Source organism: Grammomys surdaster, unplaced genomic scaffold, assembly GCF_004785775.1.
Source record: "Grammomys surdaster isolate TR1022 unplaced genomic scaffold, NIH_TR_1.0 191, whole genome shotgun sequence".
Classification (NCBI taxonomy): domain Eukaryota; kingdom Metazoa; phylum Chordata; class Mammalia; order Rodentia; family Muridae; genus Grammomys; species Grammomys surdaster.
Genome location: NW_021604636.1, coordinates 9,008,188 through 9,026,490, shown reverse-complemented (window position 1 = coordinate 9,026,490; position 18,303 = coordinate 9,008,188). Strand labels below are relative to the sequence as shown.

At 38.4% G+C, this 18,303-nt stretch overlaps 1 protein-coding gene across 1 annotated transcript; it reads left to right on the top strand.

The window, feature by feature from the left end:
- Window positions 1–14,161: 14,161 nt before the first annotated feature.
- LOC114622802 (60S ribosomal protein L30-like) lies at window positions 14,162–14,586 on the top strand. The gene has a single exon (XM_028769304.1). The coding sequence runs from the start codon at window positions 14,189–14,191 to the stop codon at window positions 14,534–14,536; it is 348 nt and encodes a 115-aa protein (XP_028625137.1). The 5' UTR covers window positions 14,162–14,188; the 3' UTR covers window positions 14,537–14,586.
- Window positions 14,587–18,303: the final 3,717 nt, after the last annotated feature.

Below are 18,303 nucleotides of genomic sequence, written 5' to 3'. Positions count from 1 at the left end.
TTCTATGATAGGCTGGTTTTGAGAGAAATACTTATCATGCACCACAAAGAACAAGGCTTATAGCTACTCTGCCCATCTACTCTATGGCATAGTAGATAGTTAGCATTCCCTAGGCTATATTGTCTTGATTTTTTTTTTGTAGCTGAGAACAAAAGTTATTCCTACAACAGGATTGAGAACAGAATTTAGAGAGCTTCTTATCATTTCTTTCCAAAAATCCTGAGGGAGAAGAGAAAAATGACTCGGAGAATATGAATCAAGATTCAGTCATCCTTAAAGCAAGATTAGACAATTTCACAGTAGTTTTCTTTCTCACCTCTAATCCTATTTCCCTGATTTGTGTGTGTGTGTGTATATATATATATATATATATACATATATATATATATATATGTATATATATATATATAAATAATTGGGTATACATACATACATACATATATACATATAGGTGATAGGTCAATGTTAACAGCTCTTTCTCTAGAGAGTTATCTGATACAGCTGAAGCAAATTATTTGAGGGGAATTCTACTGTGAGCCTTGCAAAGGTGACACCTTGCAGTGCAGCATCATGAGTATCTGGTCACTAACTTAGAAAATGAAAGGAGGAGTTGGAACCTGAGAAGTCACATACACACAGTGACCTGTTAGTGAGCATACATTGCCTGGGTGAAAGCACAGAGATTTTTTTCCCAACCACCTCCTTTACAGATGAAAATCTCAATGTTCATGGAGATGGGACTTTTTGAGGAAAAATGGTAGGAAGGAAAGTCAAGGGGGCATAGAAATTAAATACATCACTCTTCCACTTGACGCCATCTTCTTCCCCAACTTCCTCACCCTTTCTTGGTATGTCCTGCATCTTAAAGATGTGTTGCTCCATTTTTCCTACATCAGCTGATATTAATATGAAACTAAAACACATTTATGTGTTAATTTAAGAAAAATGTGAACATTTCAAAATTCTTCATAAGAAATGAGCTTGCCCTGGGTTTAAGCTGCTTTCTCTGTGATGAGGGATTGCATTTATTCACCCTGCTTGGGGTTCATAGTCTTTAAAAGTTCTCAAGTTGCTTGCTAACTTACCACAAGCTGTTCTTGCTAGTTAAATCACATAATTCTCCCCTCACACTTTTCTCAGGGCTACAGATGGGAATAAACTTCATGTATTATACAAAATTTGTTCGTGGAGATGCCACAGCTACTACCAAGACGACTTGCCTCGTGGACCAAAGATACTTGAGACTGATAGGATCTACAAAACTGCTTAGTAACTATATCTCCTACAGAATATCCACTGAACACTCGACATGCAGGCATTTGGCTTCCTATCTGCACATCCTTTAATAATAGGGATTGTGCTACTTCTTGGGAGCATCCTTCAAATGGTTCTGCGTCCTGAAAACTTTTCCTTGTGTAGAGCTGAACTTCCATGTCCTATTGCTTTCATATATTAACTGTTCTGGATTGAACCTTTTGGAGATACAGAATCAGTCTAGCCTGTCTTCCACCTGACAATTCCGTAGACATTTGAAGACAACTTCTGTGCCCACCCCTTTCCCTCAAGTCCTCCCTTTATGGGATAAACATTTCTGACTCTTTGAGCAGTTTCTTCTACAGCACTGCATTGTGTGTCTTTGCCCTGTATGTTTTTTCCTCTGAACATGCACCTATGTGCAAACTGACAGTGGGCAGACATGTTAGTACAATATATATATTACAAGTATAGAGCCATAGAGTATTAATATATTAAACTACTTTCATACTACTTTCATTGATATTGATGCAAGGCTCTGGTTCTGGTATTTGTCTTAAGTGGCTACCTTTATCCATTTTCTAGGACTCTCCTGATATCAGTATGAATAATAATAATTGTTCTTTTCTGATTACTCATTGCTCAAGTCATATGTTATTAAATATTTCAAGTGGACTTTATTTTTTACAATCATTTTTACAACAATAGCACCCCAAATAAAGGAAAAAATAGTAATTAAATATTTCTGACCTTGAGTCACTGCTCCTGTGCTCACCACAGTAACACGTGTTTGCAACATTGTTCTCATTGGCAATCTAGTTTCTTCAGTAAGACTATTTGAGGAATCATTATTCATATTCCATGACAAAGAAAACTGGATCCTTAGAGATCTGGTTCTTGTTCATCACTTTACAATTTTTAAATGCACAGTCCAGGAAGCAAGAACACATCGTGCTCAAAGACATGTGGACAACACCGCAGGCTTTGACCTTTGGGGAAACACATAGAGTTCAAATAGACTAATGTTTCTAGGTTTTGAGTAGAGTAAGTAGTTTAACCCAGTGTGTGTGAATTTTTAACTTCTTGTTTGAGATCTATTAAACGCTCTGGTAAAATGATGCTTTGAGTATTTGGAGATTTGATCCTTGACCTTGACTCACTGTGACCAAAATAACAACTTGGGGCTCCACATTTTTAGTGAAGGAAATTTAATGCTAAAGATCACCTCCATTTCCGATTCTTGAAATGTGTGTTGGGTACCCAAGAACAGGAGTTGAAGCCTAGCTTTCTGGGAGACCTTTGGTTCAACATGCAGCATTGTTTCAAACAGCCACAGGGTGGATCTTCTGCCCTATGCTGTCATCATTTGTCTTGATGTCATTCCTTCCACACTGTCTGCCCATAATCTTATCATTTTTACCTAGAATAATGGCTATCAACAATAAACATAGAAGGCCTTGGGGTCCTTGTCTATAGGTCCAACATGTAGCAAGCTTGGCAGTTGTTACCTCCATCATATGACAATAATAAAGTAAAAACCAGTGACTTCTGTACTTATTATAAAATCAGAATTTTAGGACAGAATGTTACCTCCACATCTGGGCAGACACATTCATCCAGAGGTCCACCTGAAACACAAATTTCCTGAGCCATGAACTATGAAGAACACTAACAGTGCTTCCATCAAATCTCTAATGGATCTCACGTGGACTACTGTAAAGGGAGAAATTTGTAGGGCCAATCTTAGGTGCACCCTTCCACCTCCACAAAACCCATGGTACAACCAGTGGAGCCCCCTCAGCATACAGGGCTCCTACACACATGTAACCTAGAGTCTCATCTTAACGCCACAGAAGAGAATTTTTGAACTGGATGACATCAAAGAGTTTACTGTTTGGAAGCATGGACACACAGCTTGGAGCATCAAATGCAGGCAAAGGGAGAAACTGAGGCAGTGAGTGCTTGAGAGCAGCTATTCACGTGGTTTGATAGCTTCGTTGTTTAAAGGAAATGATTCATAACTAAGGATGAGGAAGACACAAAATACATTTTTTCTACTCCTAAAACACAGTTTTCTGTTTTTTTAAAATTGTGAGTGTGTACATGTATGTTTGCATCTGTGTGTGTGTGTGTGTGTGTGTGTGTGTGTACCTGAGTAAATGTACTTGATTAATCCAGAGGAGATTCTAATTCACCAGAGCCAGGATTACAGCCAGTGATATGCCACTAGGTTGTGGTGCTATAACAGAGCTCCAAGTCTTTTCAAGAGTAATGCTTGACCTTAGTCATTGAGCCATCTCTTCAGCCCTGTAGATGTTTTCTTAATAAGTAAAATTGCAGAAATGTATTTGGGTACTTGGCAGGCTTACACTGATGAAGAAATGCAATTAAGACAAAATCAGAGATATACGTTTGTAGGAATTTTGTAATACATAAGTTACACAAACAAGTTAAGAATTGAGTTTTATCTTGAGCGTAGTTTGTCGGCTATTTTATTAAGTTATTTGTGGTATATTAGAAAGAAAATGGGATGCTTTCTACATATAGTCTCTATGTGGAACAGCTTGTTGAAACTCTTGACACTGTCAAAGAGTTCTGATCCAGGTTCAGGTGAGATGGAAGAGATTTTTTTCCCTTTCCCACACCATCACAACCTTCCCCTCTTTTCTATCCTTCCTCATAAGGATGAAAGTGATGACTTCCAAATATAGCAATGTGATACATGTAAGAATAGAACATCTAAAAACTGTAGGATAATTTCAAAGGGCAAAACATTCACAGTATATTAGAAAAGAAAGAAGAATAGAGTGGAAAACTAGTCTGATTAAAAATAACCAAGAACTTAAGAAGAAAACACCAAATCACAGAAGCAAAAATGCAGGGAATTCCATGTAGCTTATACTCCAGAGAAGATGAAATGTCTAATCATATCATAATAAAATTGCATTTTGTTTGTTTGACAAAATAAAACAGGAGAAGCCAGAGACAGGAAGTGCCTCTAACAGATCTATGGTAGGAAGTACAGCAGGCTTCTGTCAGAAAGCAGGCAAGCACAGACAGAGCTGAGTAAAATATTCAGTGTTTAAATTTGCACATGCTAGAAGCTAGACTCCACATCCAGTAAAAGGGAGTCCATAGCCAGCAGAGTTGGCCTGCAACAATTATTACATGAGGATGGATTTGGGGAGGCAACATTAAGAAATCTTCTCTTTGGATAACATCATTCTGTCAAGCAGTTCATGCTCAGGTACATGTAAACCATCTTCCTGCCAGATATCTATCATTGTATTAAATATATTCATATATATATATATATATATATATATATATATATATATATATATTCATTTAAGAGATAGTATTCATTGCCAAAGCCAAAAGTGAGGTTATACTATTATAACTAGTTTATACTGATGATACATCATTTGAGTCTGTTGTAGGTTTTCAGGATACATCTCCTAAATAATTTACTCAGGAACATTACCCATAATTAAGTTGAGTCTCACAAATCTGTTCCTTGCCTTTCTGTCAGTTTCACTTGGATGCTGAAAGACCTTAGACAAGTCAAACAATCTGGCTAAATAAATGCTTTTCTCAACCCTCCTGTGAACATGTCTTCCCAGGCACCATGAACTGAACATCAATCATCACCTCTCTCATGTCCAGTTTCCCTAGTAATGAATGACCTTCCTCTGTTGTCCTCCAATTTTCTTCACAGGGACCTCAACCAGTCATCACCAAGTGATTGCAATGCCCCTTGTAAACCAGTCCATTGATGACTTATTTCCTAATACTAGGGGTTGTATAGCCATTGTTTTAAGAATCATAGATTTTTTTCCCTTCCTGTCTGTGAGAGGACCTTAATGGGTGTCTTATGTTACCTCTACTATGTTTGTTCCTTTTCACTGTCCAGTTATTTCCAAAGTTTTTGAGATTTTGAACCATGGAAGAGCACTTTAGCTTAGGCCACATTCATTAAGGAGGCCTGCCAGCCCATAGGACATAAAATAAGATGACCTAATGTCAGATTCCTGCCTGAAGCCTACTTCCTTGTCCTTGACCAATGTCATATTCCTGCCAAGCTACCCATTTCCTTGTACTTGGCCCATGTCAGATTCTTGCCAAGAAGCCCCAAAGCTCTCCACCTCTCTCCCTTTTTTATTTCATAAACAAGACTGAGCCTGTCTTAGGTCATTCTGACAAGAATGCCTTCCTTACCCGTCATGGAATATGCATTATCAAAGCAATGCACTTATGTCTTAGGTTGGTAATGTAAATATCTCTGTTTTCTGATGGTCTTAGGTGACCTTTGTGAAAGAGACATTCAATGTCCAGAGATGTTGCCAACCACAGGTTGAGAACTACTGGAGTAGGATAATTTTAAATAAGTCCTGAGGATTATCCTGCCATCTTTCCACCAGCCTTCACCAGACCTAATGATCTGGAAGCATACATATTAGAACATTTTTCATGCCCATTTTCCCATCCAATAAGTCCTCTGGGTTATCCCTAGCCGCCTGAGCCACCTGCCATGCTTGGCAGACCTCTATTAAGCTACAACTTCTCCACACACCTCCATCAGACTTGCTGATCCAGAAACATTCAGCCCAAGAATACACATCATATGCCTGCCATCTCACACATTAATAGTGCAAGACTTTAACACCCCATTCTCACCAACTGACAGGTTAGACAGACAAAAATTAAATAGAGAAATATTAATGTTATGAATCAAATGGACTTAACAGGCATCTATAGAAGATTTCACCCAACATAAAAAGAAAATTCCTTCTTCACAGCAGCTCATGGATCCTTCTCCAAAACTGATCATGTAATCAGTCACAAAACATGCCTCAGAGATACAAGAAAATTGAAATAAAGCTTGTATTTTATGAGACCAACATGGATTAAAGCAACAAGAACAGAAACACCAGAAAGCCGACATACTAACAGAAACTGAAGAACTCTCTACTCAATTAGAGCTGGGTCAGGGATGTAATAAAGAAAGAAATTATGGACTTTCTAGAATTCAGTGAAAAGGAAAGCACAACATAGCCAAGTTTATGTGACATTCTGTAAGCTTCTATAAGGCAAAGGACACTGTCATAAGGACAAAAGAGCATCATACAAATTGTGAAAGGATCTTCACAACCTTACATATGACAAAGAGCTAGTATCCAAAATTTATAAAGAATTCAAGAAGTTAGACACTAAAAAATCCAAATAAACTAATTAAAATATTGGGTACAGAGCCAAACAGAGGATTCTCAACAGAGGAAGCTCAAATAGCTAAGAAATACTTAAAGAAATGTTCAAAGTCTTTAGATCTCAGGGAAATACAAATCAAGATTACCCTGAGATTCCATCTTACACCCACCAGAAAGGCTAAAATAAAAAACTCAGATAATGGTACATGTTAACAAGGATATGGAACATGGAAAACATCTCTTCATTGCTGGTGGGAGTACAAATTTGTACAACTTTGGAAATCAATTTGGCAGTTTCTCAGAAAGCTGGAAATTTATACCTCATGACCCAGCTATTTCACTCCTGAGTATATGTTCAATAAACCACAGGGACACTTTCTCAACTATGTTCATAGCAACTTTATTCATAATAGCCAGAAACTGGAAATACGCTAGATGCTCTTCAACTGAAGAATGGATAAAGAAAATGTGGTACATTTATACACTGTAATACTATTCAGCTTTTAAAAAGATCATGAATTTTGCAGTCAAATTGATGGAACTTGAGAACATCATCCTGAGTGAGGTACCCCAGACCCAAAAAAGACATGTATGGTATGTACTCACTTATAAATGGATATTAGCCATAAAATAAAAGATTCTCATGCTACATACCACAGACTCAAAGAAGCTAAACAAGAAGGAAGGCTCCAGGGAGGTTGCTTGAATCTAACTCAGAATGGGAGTAAAATAGTTATAGGAGGCAAATGGAGGGAGGGTACTGGATGGAAGAGGGATGGGGAGAGGAGTAGGGGGTGCATTCAAGATCAGGTATGGGGAAAGACAAGAGAGGTGGCCTGATAGCCATGAGAATGAATGGATTCTGCACATGGCTTGGGAGGCAGGTGCATTTCCCTGAGATAAGGGAGTTGACTGAGAATCAATGGGCACTACATTAGCTGAGAGTCACAGCAGTTGGGATATTGAACCTGAAGAGGCCACCTCATGTAACCAGACAGGAACCCTAGTAGAGGGATAAGAGCACTAACATACCCACAAAACTTTCCACCTCAAATTTATCCTGGCTACAAAACATGCTGGGACTGGGGATGGAGCAAATACTGAGGAAGTGGACAAGCAATAACCAGCCCAAATAGAGACACATCCCATTGACAATCACCAATCCCTGACACTCCTAATGATACTCTGTTATGCTTGCAGACAGGAGCATAGTATGGCTGTTCTCTGAGAGGCTTCATCCAGCAGCTGACTCAGACAGATGCAGAGAACCACAGCTCAACATTGGATGGAGCTTGGGGGCTATTATGGAGGAGTTGGGAGAAGAATTGAAGGTCTTGAACAGGATAGGAACTCCACAGGAAGTCCAAATGAGTCAACTAACCTGAACCATTGGGGACTCTCATAGACTGAACCACCAAGCAAAGAGTATATACTGGCTGGACCTAGGACCCCACATATATGTACAGATATACAGCTCAGTCTTCATGTGGATCCCAAACAACAAGAGCAAGAACTATTCTTAAAGTTGATGCTTATCTGTAGAATCGAGCCCCCTAACTCAGCTGCCTTGACTGGCCTCAGTGGGAGAAGTGCCCTACAGAGACGTGATGTACAATGGAGGGGATGATAACCAGGGACCTTCATTCTCTCAGAGAAGAGGGGGAAGAAGGAGGGAGGAAGGGAAATGACTGTTGGAGGGACTGGGATACGAGACAACAATCAAAATGTAAAATGAATGAATAAAAATAAATAGATAAGTCACTGGAATTTATTAGATAATAGAGCTGTCAGAAGCCAAATAAATAAACAAACAAACAAACAAATAAATAAATAATCAAACTAAGTGGAGAGAAACTTGAAGCAATCCCACTAAGATCAGGGACTAGACAAGGCTGCCCACTCTCCCCCTACCTATTCAATATAGTACTGGAAGTCCTAGCCAGAGCAATTAGACAACAAAAAGAAGTCAAAGGGATACAAATAGGAAAGGAAGAAGTCAAAATATCACTATTTGCAGATGATATGATAGCATACTTAAGTGACACCAAAACTTCCACCAGAGAACACCTAAACCTGATAAACAACTTCAGCAAAGTGGCTGGTTGTAAAATCAACTCAAACAAATCAGTAGCCTTCCTCTACATGAAAGATAAACAGACTGAAAAAGAAATTAGGGAAATGACACCCTTCACAATAGTCGCAAATAATATAAAATACCTTGGTGTAAATCTAACCAAGCAAGTGAGAGACCTGTATGACAAGAACTTCAAATCCCTGAAGAAAGAAATTGAAGAAGATCTCAGAAGATGGAAAGATCTCCCATGCTCATGGATTGGCAGGATTAATATAATAAAATGGCCATCTTGCCAAAAGCAATCTACAGATTCGATGCAATTCCCATTAAAATCCCAACTCAATTCTTCACACAGTTAGAAAAGGAAATTCTCAAATTCATATGGAATAACAAAAAACCCAGGATAGCAAAAACTTTTCTCAACAATAAAAGAACTTCTGGAGGAATCACCATCCCTGACCTCAAGCTGTACTACAGAGCAATAGTGATAAAAACTACTTGGTATTGGTACAGAGACAGGCAGGAAGATCAATGGAATAGAATTGAAGACCCAGAAATGAATCCACACACCTATGGTCACAAAGGAGCTAAAATTGTCCATTGGAAAAAGGACAGCATTTTCAACAAATGGTGCTGGTTCAACTGGAGGACAACATGTAGAAGAATGAAAATTGATCCATTCTTATCTCCTTGTACAAAGCTCAAGTCTAAGTGGATAAAGGACCTCCACATAAAACCAGATACACTGAAACTAATAGAAGAGAAGGTGGGAAAGAGCCTCGAATACTTGGGCACAGGGGAAAAGTTCCTGAACAGAACACCAGTGGCATATGCTCTAAGATCAAGAATTGACAAATGGGACTTCATGAAATTGCAAAGTTTCTGTAAGGCAAAGGACACTGTCAATAGGACAAAATGACAATCAACAAATTGGGAAAAGATCTTTACCAATCCTACATCTGATAGAAGGCTAATATCCAATATATACAAAGAACTTAAGAAATTAGACTCCAGACAACCAAATAACCCTATTAAAAAATGGGGTATAGAGCTTAACAAAGAATTTTCAACGGAGGAAACTCGAATGGCCAAGAAGCACCTAAAGAAATGTTCAGTATCCTTAGTCCTCAGGGAAATGCAAATCAAAACAATCCTGAGATTCCATCTCACACCAGTCAGAATGGCTAAGATTAAAAACTCAGGTGATAGTAGATGCTTGCAAGGGTGTGGAGAAAGAGGAACACTCCTCCGTTGTTGGTGGGACTGCAAGACGGTGCAACCACTTTGAAAATCAGTCTGGTGGTTCCTCAGAAAATTGGACATAGCATTACCTGAGGATCCAGCTATACCACTCCTAGGCATATACCCAGAAGATGTTCTAACATATAACAAGGACATATGCTCAACCATGTTCATAGCAGCCTTATTTATAATAGCCAGGAGCTGGAAAGAACCCAGATGTCCTTCAACTGAGGAATGGATTCAAAAAATGTGGTACATTTACACAATGGAGTATTACTCAGCTATTAAAAACAATGAATTCAAGAATTTCCTAGGTAAATGGATGGAACTAGAAATTATCATCCTGAGTGAGGTAAGCCAATCACAAAAGAACACACATGGTATTCACTCACTGATAACTGGATATTAGCCCAGAACCTTGAAATGCCCAAGATTCAACTCACAGGCCACATGAAGCTCATGAAGAAGGAAGAGCAAGTGGGGATGATTCAGTCCTTCTTAGAAGGAGCAACAAAATACTCAAGGGAGCAAATATGGAGACAAAGTGAGGGACAGAAACTGAAGGAGGGGCCGTCTGAAGACCATTCCACCTGAGTATCCATCCCATGTGCAGTCACCATAGGTAGATGCTGATGTGGAAGTCAGGAAGTGCATGCTGATAAGAGCCTGATATAGATGTCTCCTCAGAGGTCTGCAAGAGTCTGACATATTCAGAGGCAGATGCTCACAACTAGACACTGAACTGATCATGGGGTTCCCAATGGAGGAGTTAGAGTGAATACCATTGGAGCTGAAAGGGTTTGTGGCTCCATGAGGAGAGCAACAATACCAACCAACCACAACTCCCAGGGTCTAAACAACCAGCTTGGGAGCACTTAGGGAGGGACCCATGGCTTCAGCTGTATAAGTAAGAGCGGAGGGCCCTGCTGGGCATAGGTAGGAGAAGAGATTCTTGGCCTTATGAAGGCTGGATGCCCCGGGGGTGGGGACTTGAGGGTGGGGAGGTGGGAGTGGGAGGGTAAGTAAGGGTACATCCACAGAGAAGCAGGAGGAGGGGTCAGGGGATAGGGGGTTCCTGGGTGGGTGGGGGATGTATTAAGGGGACAACATATGAAATGTAAATAAAACATCCAATAAAAAATAATAAAAATAAATAAATAGATAAGTCTCTGGAATTTATTAGATAATGGAGCTGTCAGAAGCCAAATAAATAAATAAATAAATAAATAAATAAATAATAGGGAAAGAAACCAGTAAAGAGAAACCATGGAGCAGGAAATGCCTTGATAGTGAGAAGCCACATGTATAAACTGCCACATATACAAAGGAGTTAGTTGAATCTGCACGGTAATCTGAGCAGATGTGCAATAAGGTCATATATAATGCCAATGAGTCAACAATTCTAAGGTTGAAGATGTTGTGAATTACAGGCATCATTAAATAAAATTAACTTTTTTTAAATCATAGCTATGAGATTTCTGAGGCTCCCTTTTTAAATTAAATAGTTTCTAGACTAAACCATAGTAAGTGGATAGCTGAAATCTGTCTCTATTCCTTGGTAAGTTTTAAGAGACTAATGAATTTTTACTTGGATTTTCTCCAAATTTTCATTGGCACATTTTCTTCTGAGAAAGTTTACTGAATAATTTTTTAACTGGAACCTAAAACCAGATTCCTTGTAAAAAGAACTTCTTAGTCCTGATTCAATACTCTAGGACAGTGATTCTCAATCAGTGTATGGTGATGCCTTTGAGGGTTGAATGATACTTTCACAGAGCTTACCTAAAACCATCAGAAAATGCAGATATTTATATTATAATACATAACAACAGTAGCAAAATTACAGTTTGAAGTAGCAAGAAAATAGTTTTATGGTTGCGAGTCACCACATGAGGAATCACTCAGAAGGGCCACAGCATTAGGAAGTTGGAGAGCCATTGTCTTAGTTGGTAACTATTGTCTTGTCAACATATAACATCGTCCCTGTTGGATTGCTTCCCAAGTCTACTTAAAGATCATGTTCCCCAAATGTCTGCCTGTGGGACAGCTTTTCAGCTTGGGTCAAATCAATAGCAAACACTGTGACGTGACCTAACAGAATTTTGAAGAGGAAGCAAAAATGATGAGCTCTTTAATGAATTCTCAAATACCACTATCTCATGGGAATACTTAAGAAATTGATTCTGCTTTGAACTAAAGATTAAGTAAGAACTGGTGATCCTTCTGATAAAACTATTTTTCTGTTACATTAGTGCAAAATCTATTATTTTTCTCTATAATGATACCTGAATCTCAGGTCTTATAGTAATAATAAGATTGCTGGTGCCATGTTAACACAAAGCATAATAATCAAGCTCACACTGTTTCTTTCAGCAGAACTCTCTAATCCAGACCATTTACTGGCAAGAGAGAAAAGGAATAAGATGAGCATGAGATTCCAATAGACAGAGACACAAGAATGCATTTACACATTTCATCTTGAGCCTTTCGTGTTTATGTAAATATTCCTACATCTCTGAGATTAGGTTTCACAATTAGAAATACAGATAAACTATCTCCTGACTTTCAAGCAGTGGGGATTAAACTCTGTAAGTATAATTCTTTATACTTTTACAAATATCTATGATACTCTTCACTAACAAGTCCAAAATTATTAAAATCCCAGGACTTTGGTTTTATCATCCTCCATGGTGAGAAACATGGGTTTTTGGACATCTTCTTGGTGCACAGAGTAAAAACAACATTCTTAAGAGTTTTCAAATAGAGAGAAAAATCCAGGCATTCCCTGACAAGGGAAGCCCTTCCTACATCTTTCCTTCCCTCTGTTTCTGACATCTAATTTCCTTTCACAATTTTCAAATCTGGTGAAACCAACTGTTTTATATACCATATTAAGCACTACAAGACAAACGGAGTTATAACTTAAGCAACAAGTCCTAGGGAAGATGTTCAAGATCATGTCATGGCATACTTCTGGTTCCCTGACATAAGCAGGGATGCTAATTAATAATCAGGTAGCATATCACTAGAAAAAGCAAGGTTTTCTGAGTGGCTTTCCTTTATCTTAAGTTTACTCAAGGGTGTTGGATAACATAATAAAATATTCTAAATGCTGCACATTCAGCCTCGGGAAATCATTTACCTGAGTAGCGGAGAAGATAGAGTGAAGTTTTGCTATCAAACTAGCAAATGAATAAATTATTTAATTGCCTTCATATTTATAACACTGTATTTGTTCAAGATAAATCTTCTTGTCACAGCTAGCACATAGAAAACTCTTCATCTTAGTGGGAGATCACATTCATCTTTTTTCTTAATGTACAATATTCTTTAGATATTCTTTCTACATGCATTCACTTAGCATCCACATAGTAACTGAACAATGAAGTCAATTGATGGATAATTCCAGATAGGAATAAGTATTATAAAGAAAGAAAACTGAACAGTAGAATAGGAAAAAGCAGGAGAGATAGGAACCAACAAGGACATATGTTGAGTAATTAGTATAGACTCTTGGAGAAGCAGAGACTAATGATGAGAAGGCTCCCAGGGATTAAAGAAAAATAAAAGCAGAGGCAACCACAATGGGTAATACAGTCGTATTTCAGGAAGAAAGGCCAGTGTGTATGACACACAGTATATCAGACTGCAGTTAGAGAGCCAGTATGTAAGGCATAGTATTGATGTGTAGTCATGAGAATGAGATTTTAATATAACCCAACTTCAGTGTGCAGCAATTGGATACATTAGTATGATGGTATGATCTAATTTCTAGTTTTGAAGCTCAATCTGATGATATACAGGTAGGGATATAAATGAAAAAGCCACCATTTAGGTATTGATACATTCAGTAACATGGACCAAAGAGCAGCGATGATGGCTTGTCCTGCTATTGGAGAGTGGAGGCAGAAACAGTCACTTTAAGAGCTGGTCAGATAGAAAAGTAATTGTGACAATTAAAACAGAAAAGCTCTTCATGTGGCATTTAAAATAGAGGATTCAAGACAGCAGTTCCTTTATCTGTTTTCAGCTGCTCTCTGTACTTCCTAGTATGAGTTCAAAGCTCATGTTACACAAAAAGCATACCCATAAAACAGAGCGTAAAGATGAGAGCTGACCCGATGTACAGAACCATAAACTGTGGGCCCCTTGTAGACACATGAGCAAGTATTGTTTCTAGTTTTTGTGACCATTGTAAGGAAACAAGGAATTCCCGGCCTGCTGCATGCTCCATTTCCTTCTGATGTGCAAATCTGTTATTTTGCTTCTGTTCACATTCTACACATGATCATATACTTCTTCACTTACACTGATTCCCACCACCAAATACCCAAAACTCAGTTAAAATCTGGCGGCTCTTGGTGAGTGAGCTCTGCTGGATTGGGGGCTGTCTCGCACCTAAGGCAGGAAGATGGTGGCCGCAAAGAAGACGAAAAAGTCTCTGAAGTCGATCAACTCTAGGCTCCAGCTTGTTATGAAAAGTGGAAAGTACGTGCTGGGGTACAAACAGACTCTGAAGATGATCAGACAAGGCAAAGCGAAGTTGGTTATCCTCGCCAACAACTGCCCAGCTTTGAGGAAATCTGAAATAGAATACTATGCCATGTTGGCTAAAACCGGTGTCCATCACTACAGTGGCAATAATATTGAACTGGGCACAGCTTGTGGAAAATACTACAGAGTATGCACACTGGCTATCATTGACCCAGGTGATTCTGATGTTATTAGAAGCATGCCAGAGCAGACTGGTGAGAAGTGAACAAGAAAGTTTTCCTTTAATAAAACTTTGCCAGAGCTCCTTTTGAAAAAGAAAAAAATCTGGCCCACAGCAGTCGTGAACAGTGCATAAATGACAAAAAATTTAGAAGTCTCAAGTCACAAAACAATGGCATATAATATAAAAGGGGAGAGTGCTAACCATGCCTGGAAAACGCAAAGAAAGATTCTTTCTAATCATCAGCGCTTTGTACTTTTGAACTGAGCAAGTTTGAGCTGATTGGGTTCAAAAGGTGACCAAGACTGATGAAGTAAGTGCCGTTGTTAACAGTTAAATTTAAACTGAGTCTCTCAAGAAAGGCATATTTATAAGCCCTCTAATGAGCTTCTCAATGGGAAAAATTGAACTTAATCTTTTGGTTCACTCAGGAGGTTCTCTCAGTGAAAGGGAGTCTGGTAAGCCAACTCTTAAAAGATGCTGAAACCATACTCCTAAACCATGACAGCTTTAGCCTCTCCTCTCTGCTCTCCCCATTCTCTTTGTTAGCTAGTTGCAGACTGTTTATCAGGCTGCCAAGTAATGCAAAGGTTTTGCACCTTTTATGGAAAGATTTTGAAATAATTGCATTGTGTATGTCAAAGCTTTGTACTGGTGGAGGTGAATAGTACCACACAAAAGTCGTTCGAGCTACATTTGTATCAGATATAATGCCCAAGAATCTCTTTCCTTGATGGAAGAATAGAATACAGTTTGAGGCTAAGGCCTTGCAAGTAGAAGTGTCTGAGGTTTTCTACAGAAAACTTCTGCCTTCAATCTGTAGCCCTTAATACAACCTGATGAATGATACAAAGAGAATTTAATAAAGATGTCATGGGCAAACCTCGTTTATAGAAAATTATATAAATCTTTATTTCTATGAGTAGATGTGACTGTAGATACTGTTCTGCCAACTTAATATGTGTGGGAAATAGGGCATTTTAGTCACAGTAGATAGAGTGAAAGTGATTTGAAGTTCTAAGCAGTTTTAACCAATTGCTTATCATATTTTGTTGTGAATATCTTGAATAAATATAAGTGTTATTGGAGTTAAAATGCAGATATTTTATCACCAAACAAGTGCTAATCTGGAACTGTAGTTAAACAATCAAGGTAAAATGGGTAACGAAGTGGTGGAGGAATAGGGATACTTTGATGCTATAAACATCATTTCTTTTCATTAATTCTCAGCAAGCAGCACCTTCCATCTCTAGAATCTCGAATCAGGGTTTACCCCAGTAGAAGAAAAGGAGATAGTGTCTACAGATGAATAATAACAACAGGATTAGAAAATAGGGTAGATTTGGAATGTTTTCCAATGTAGAGTAAGGAATAAAAAGAACACATTTGCCTCCCAACCATGTGACCAACCATATGATCTGAGGCCCATCACTTACTAGCCTCAATGCTCTTTATTGTAAAATCAATGTTCAAGTATCAATCACATGGGGTTTGCACTAGTCACTTTTGTCACTGTAGAACAAAGTACTTGGTAAGAGCAAATTGAGGAGTAAAGGGTTTATTTTTAGCTTATATTTTGATGGTACAGCACATCATGGCAAGGAAGCTATGAGACAAATAGCTTGAGGTGCACACACTCAGGAAGCAGAGAGATGGATCCCGATACTCTGCTCGCTTTCTACTGATTTGATTCCAGACTCCAGCCTATGGAATGGTGCCACCCACATTAACATGTAAAAGGGCCCAGACCTTAGTACAACTGGCACTATGTTGGAGACATCAATCCGACTATAAAACACAACATGTAGCCCCCAACACCTGCCAAAATGGAAACAAAGACCTAATCCATCAAAAACTTAGTCCATAGTTTCCAGATTCAGGAACGTTCCTAAATATACAAATGGCACTTTCTTTTGTCTTCTGTAGATTTGCTTCTTGTTATCTGTTCTTGCTAAATGAATGTGTCAACTAGGAGGTGGGTTTTGTACTTAGATGACAAAGAACAGTAAAGCTGTAGGCTGCATGATTTGGGCAACTTCTCTTTGTAGCCACCCGCAAGTAATAAAGGCTTCCTTTGGGACTTTCAGAGTGTCTGTGTGTTTTCTCATGGACTTAATTCAACACTCAGATTTTACTACCTAAATTCTGTAGAAAATCCCTTATAGACATACCCAAAGTTTGTACCCTAAGTATTTCTATATCCTGTCAATTTGACAATCAATATGAACTATAACAGGGCTATTGGAAGAAACAAGTTAGACATTGCCATAAAAGCCCCAGACTACAGTGATAGTCATTATTAATTGTCAGCTTACTATATCTGAAATTGACTAATGCCTAAGCAATTGGGCACACCAGTAAAGGATTTTCTTGATTGGATCTTTTGAGGTAGGAAGGAATTCTAAATCTGGATTACTAGAGGTCAGAAAGCCCACCCTAAATCTGGTTCCGGTAGCAGACCACATAATAGGACAAGGAAGAAGGAAGCACTTTCTTTTGCCTGTTTGCCCTCATTCTGAATGACAGGTTCATCTATCCTGCTACTGAAGCTTTCCTTCACTGGTATATGAACCTCCTTCTAGACCAAAAGACTAGTTAAGACATCTAATCTTGTGGGTTGAACAACAACCAGATTTTTGGCCTTTCTATAGGGAGACAGTCATAGTGATAGTCACACCACAGCTTGTAAGCTACTCTAATAAATGTGTGTGTGTGTGTGTGTGTGTGTGTGTGTGTGTGTGTGTATTCTCTCAGTTCTGCTCCTTTAAAAAGCGCTAATACTCTTCTGTTGAATCCCCTGGAACAGACTCATTCTCACAATCTAGGGTCTTCTGGCACAGGTTTAAAAACTGTATCTGTTTGTATTTAAAAATCCATCTGTATTTAAGAAATCACAAAATACTGAGAGTTCCTTGTTTTCTGTGTCCTTTATCATTTTATACTCTCCTACATAAATATAGTTGTAGTGTCTAATAGTGTCAGTGAAATGCGAAAGTGGAACAGTTTTTAAAGTTGCTGAACCTACAAACGTCTTATATGCTTATATTTAACTTTCTGGCTTAAAATTAAAAGTAAATTTATGAATTGAACTATCCACTCTACTTTCCTCTTATAAATATCAATAGTACCAACTTCAGTAAGCACTGGTGGTCAAATCAATTAGCAAGAATTTCCTCACTGAAATATTTTGCTTATGGACCAGATGTTTCCAAATTCGTTTTTGCTTTGAAAATAAGTCAAAAATGAAGGACACTTATATCTCTAAATTCTATGATTCCCCCCACCAATTTGCCCAGGCAATGGCCTCTTTACTTTGCTTGTTTCTACAGATTATATGTACAAAGTAGATCTCCAGGATCTACTGGGCACACCTTATATCTGAAGATTTTTTAGGAGCCTCAAGTGAGTGATAACATGTTACATTTGTCTTTCTCGGTCAGGGCCACCTCATTCAATATGATCTCTTCCAGCTTCAACTACTTACTTTCAAAGTTTATGATTTCATTTTTCTTTACATCTGATAAAATTTCATGGTGTATTTGTACTATATTTTTATTATTCATTCATTGGTTGGAGGACATTAGTATATTTCCATTTCCTAGGTATTGTGAATAGGATGTCAATGAATATTGTGTTTTATAAAGACAGATATGTATTGTAGGGTACAGTATGGTGCAGTGAGAGGGGGTTCTTAAGTGGGCTCATGCTGAGGCATCCCTCCGCCGAGAGGTACCAGCCATTTGATGGGTCTAGTATAGAATAGAGTTTATTTGGGAACTTTGGAAGGGGGGTTTCAGAAGGGAATAGAGGCA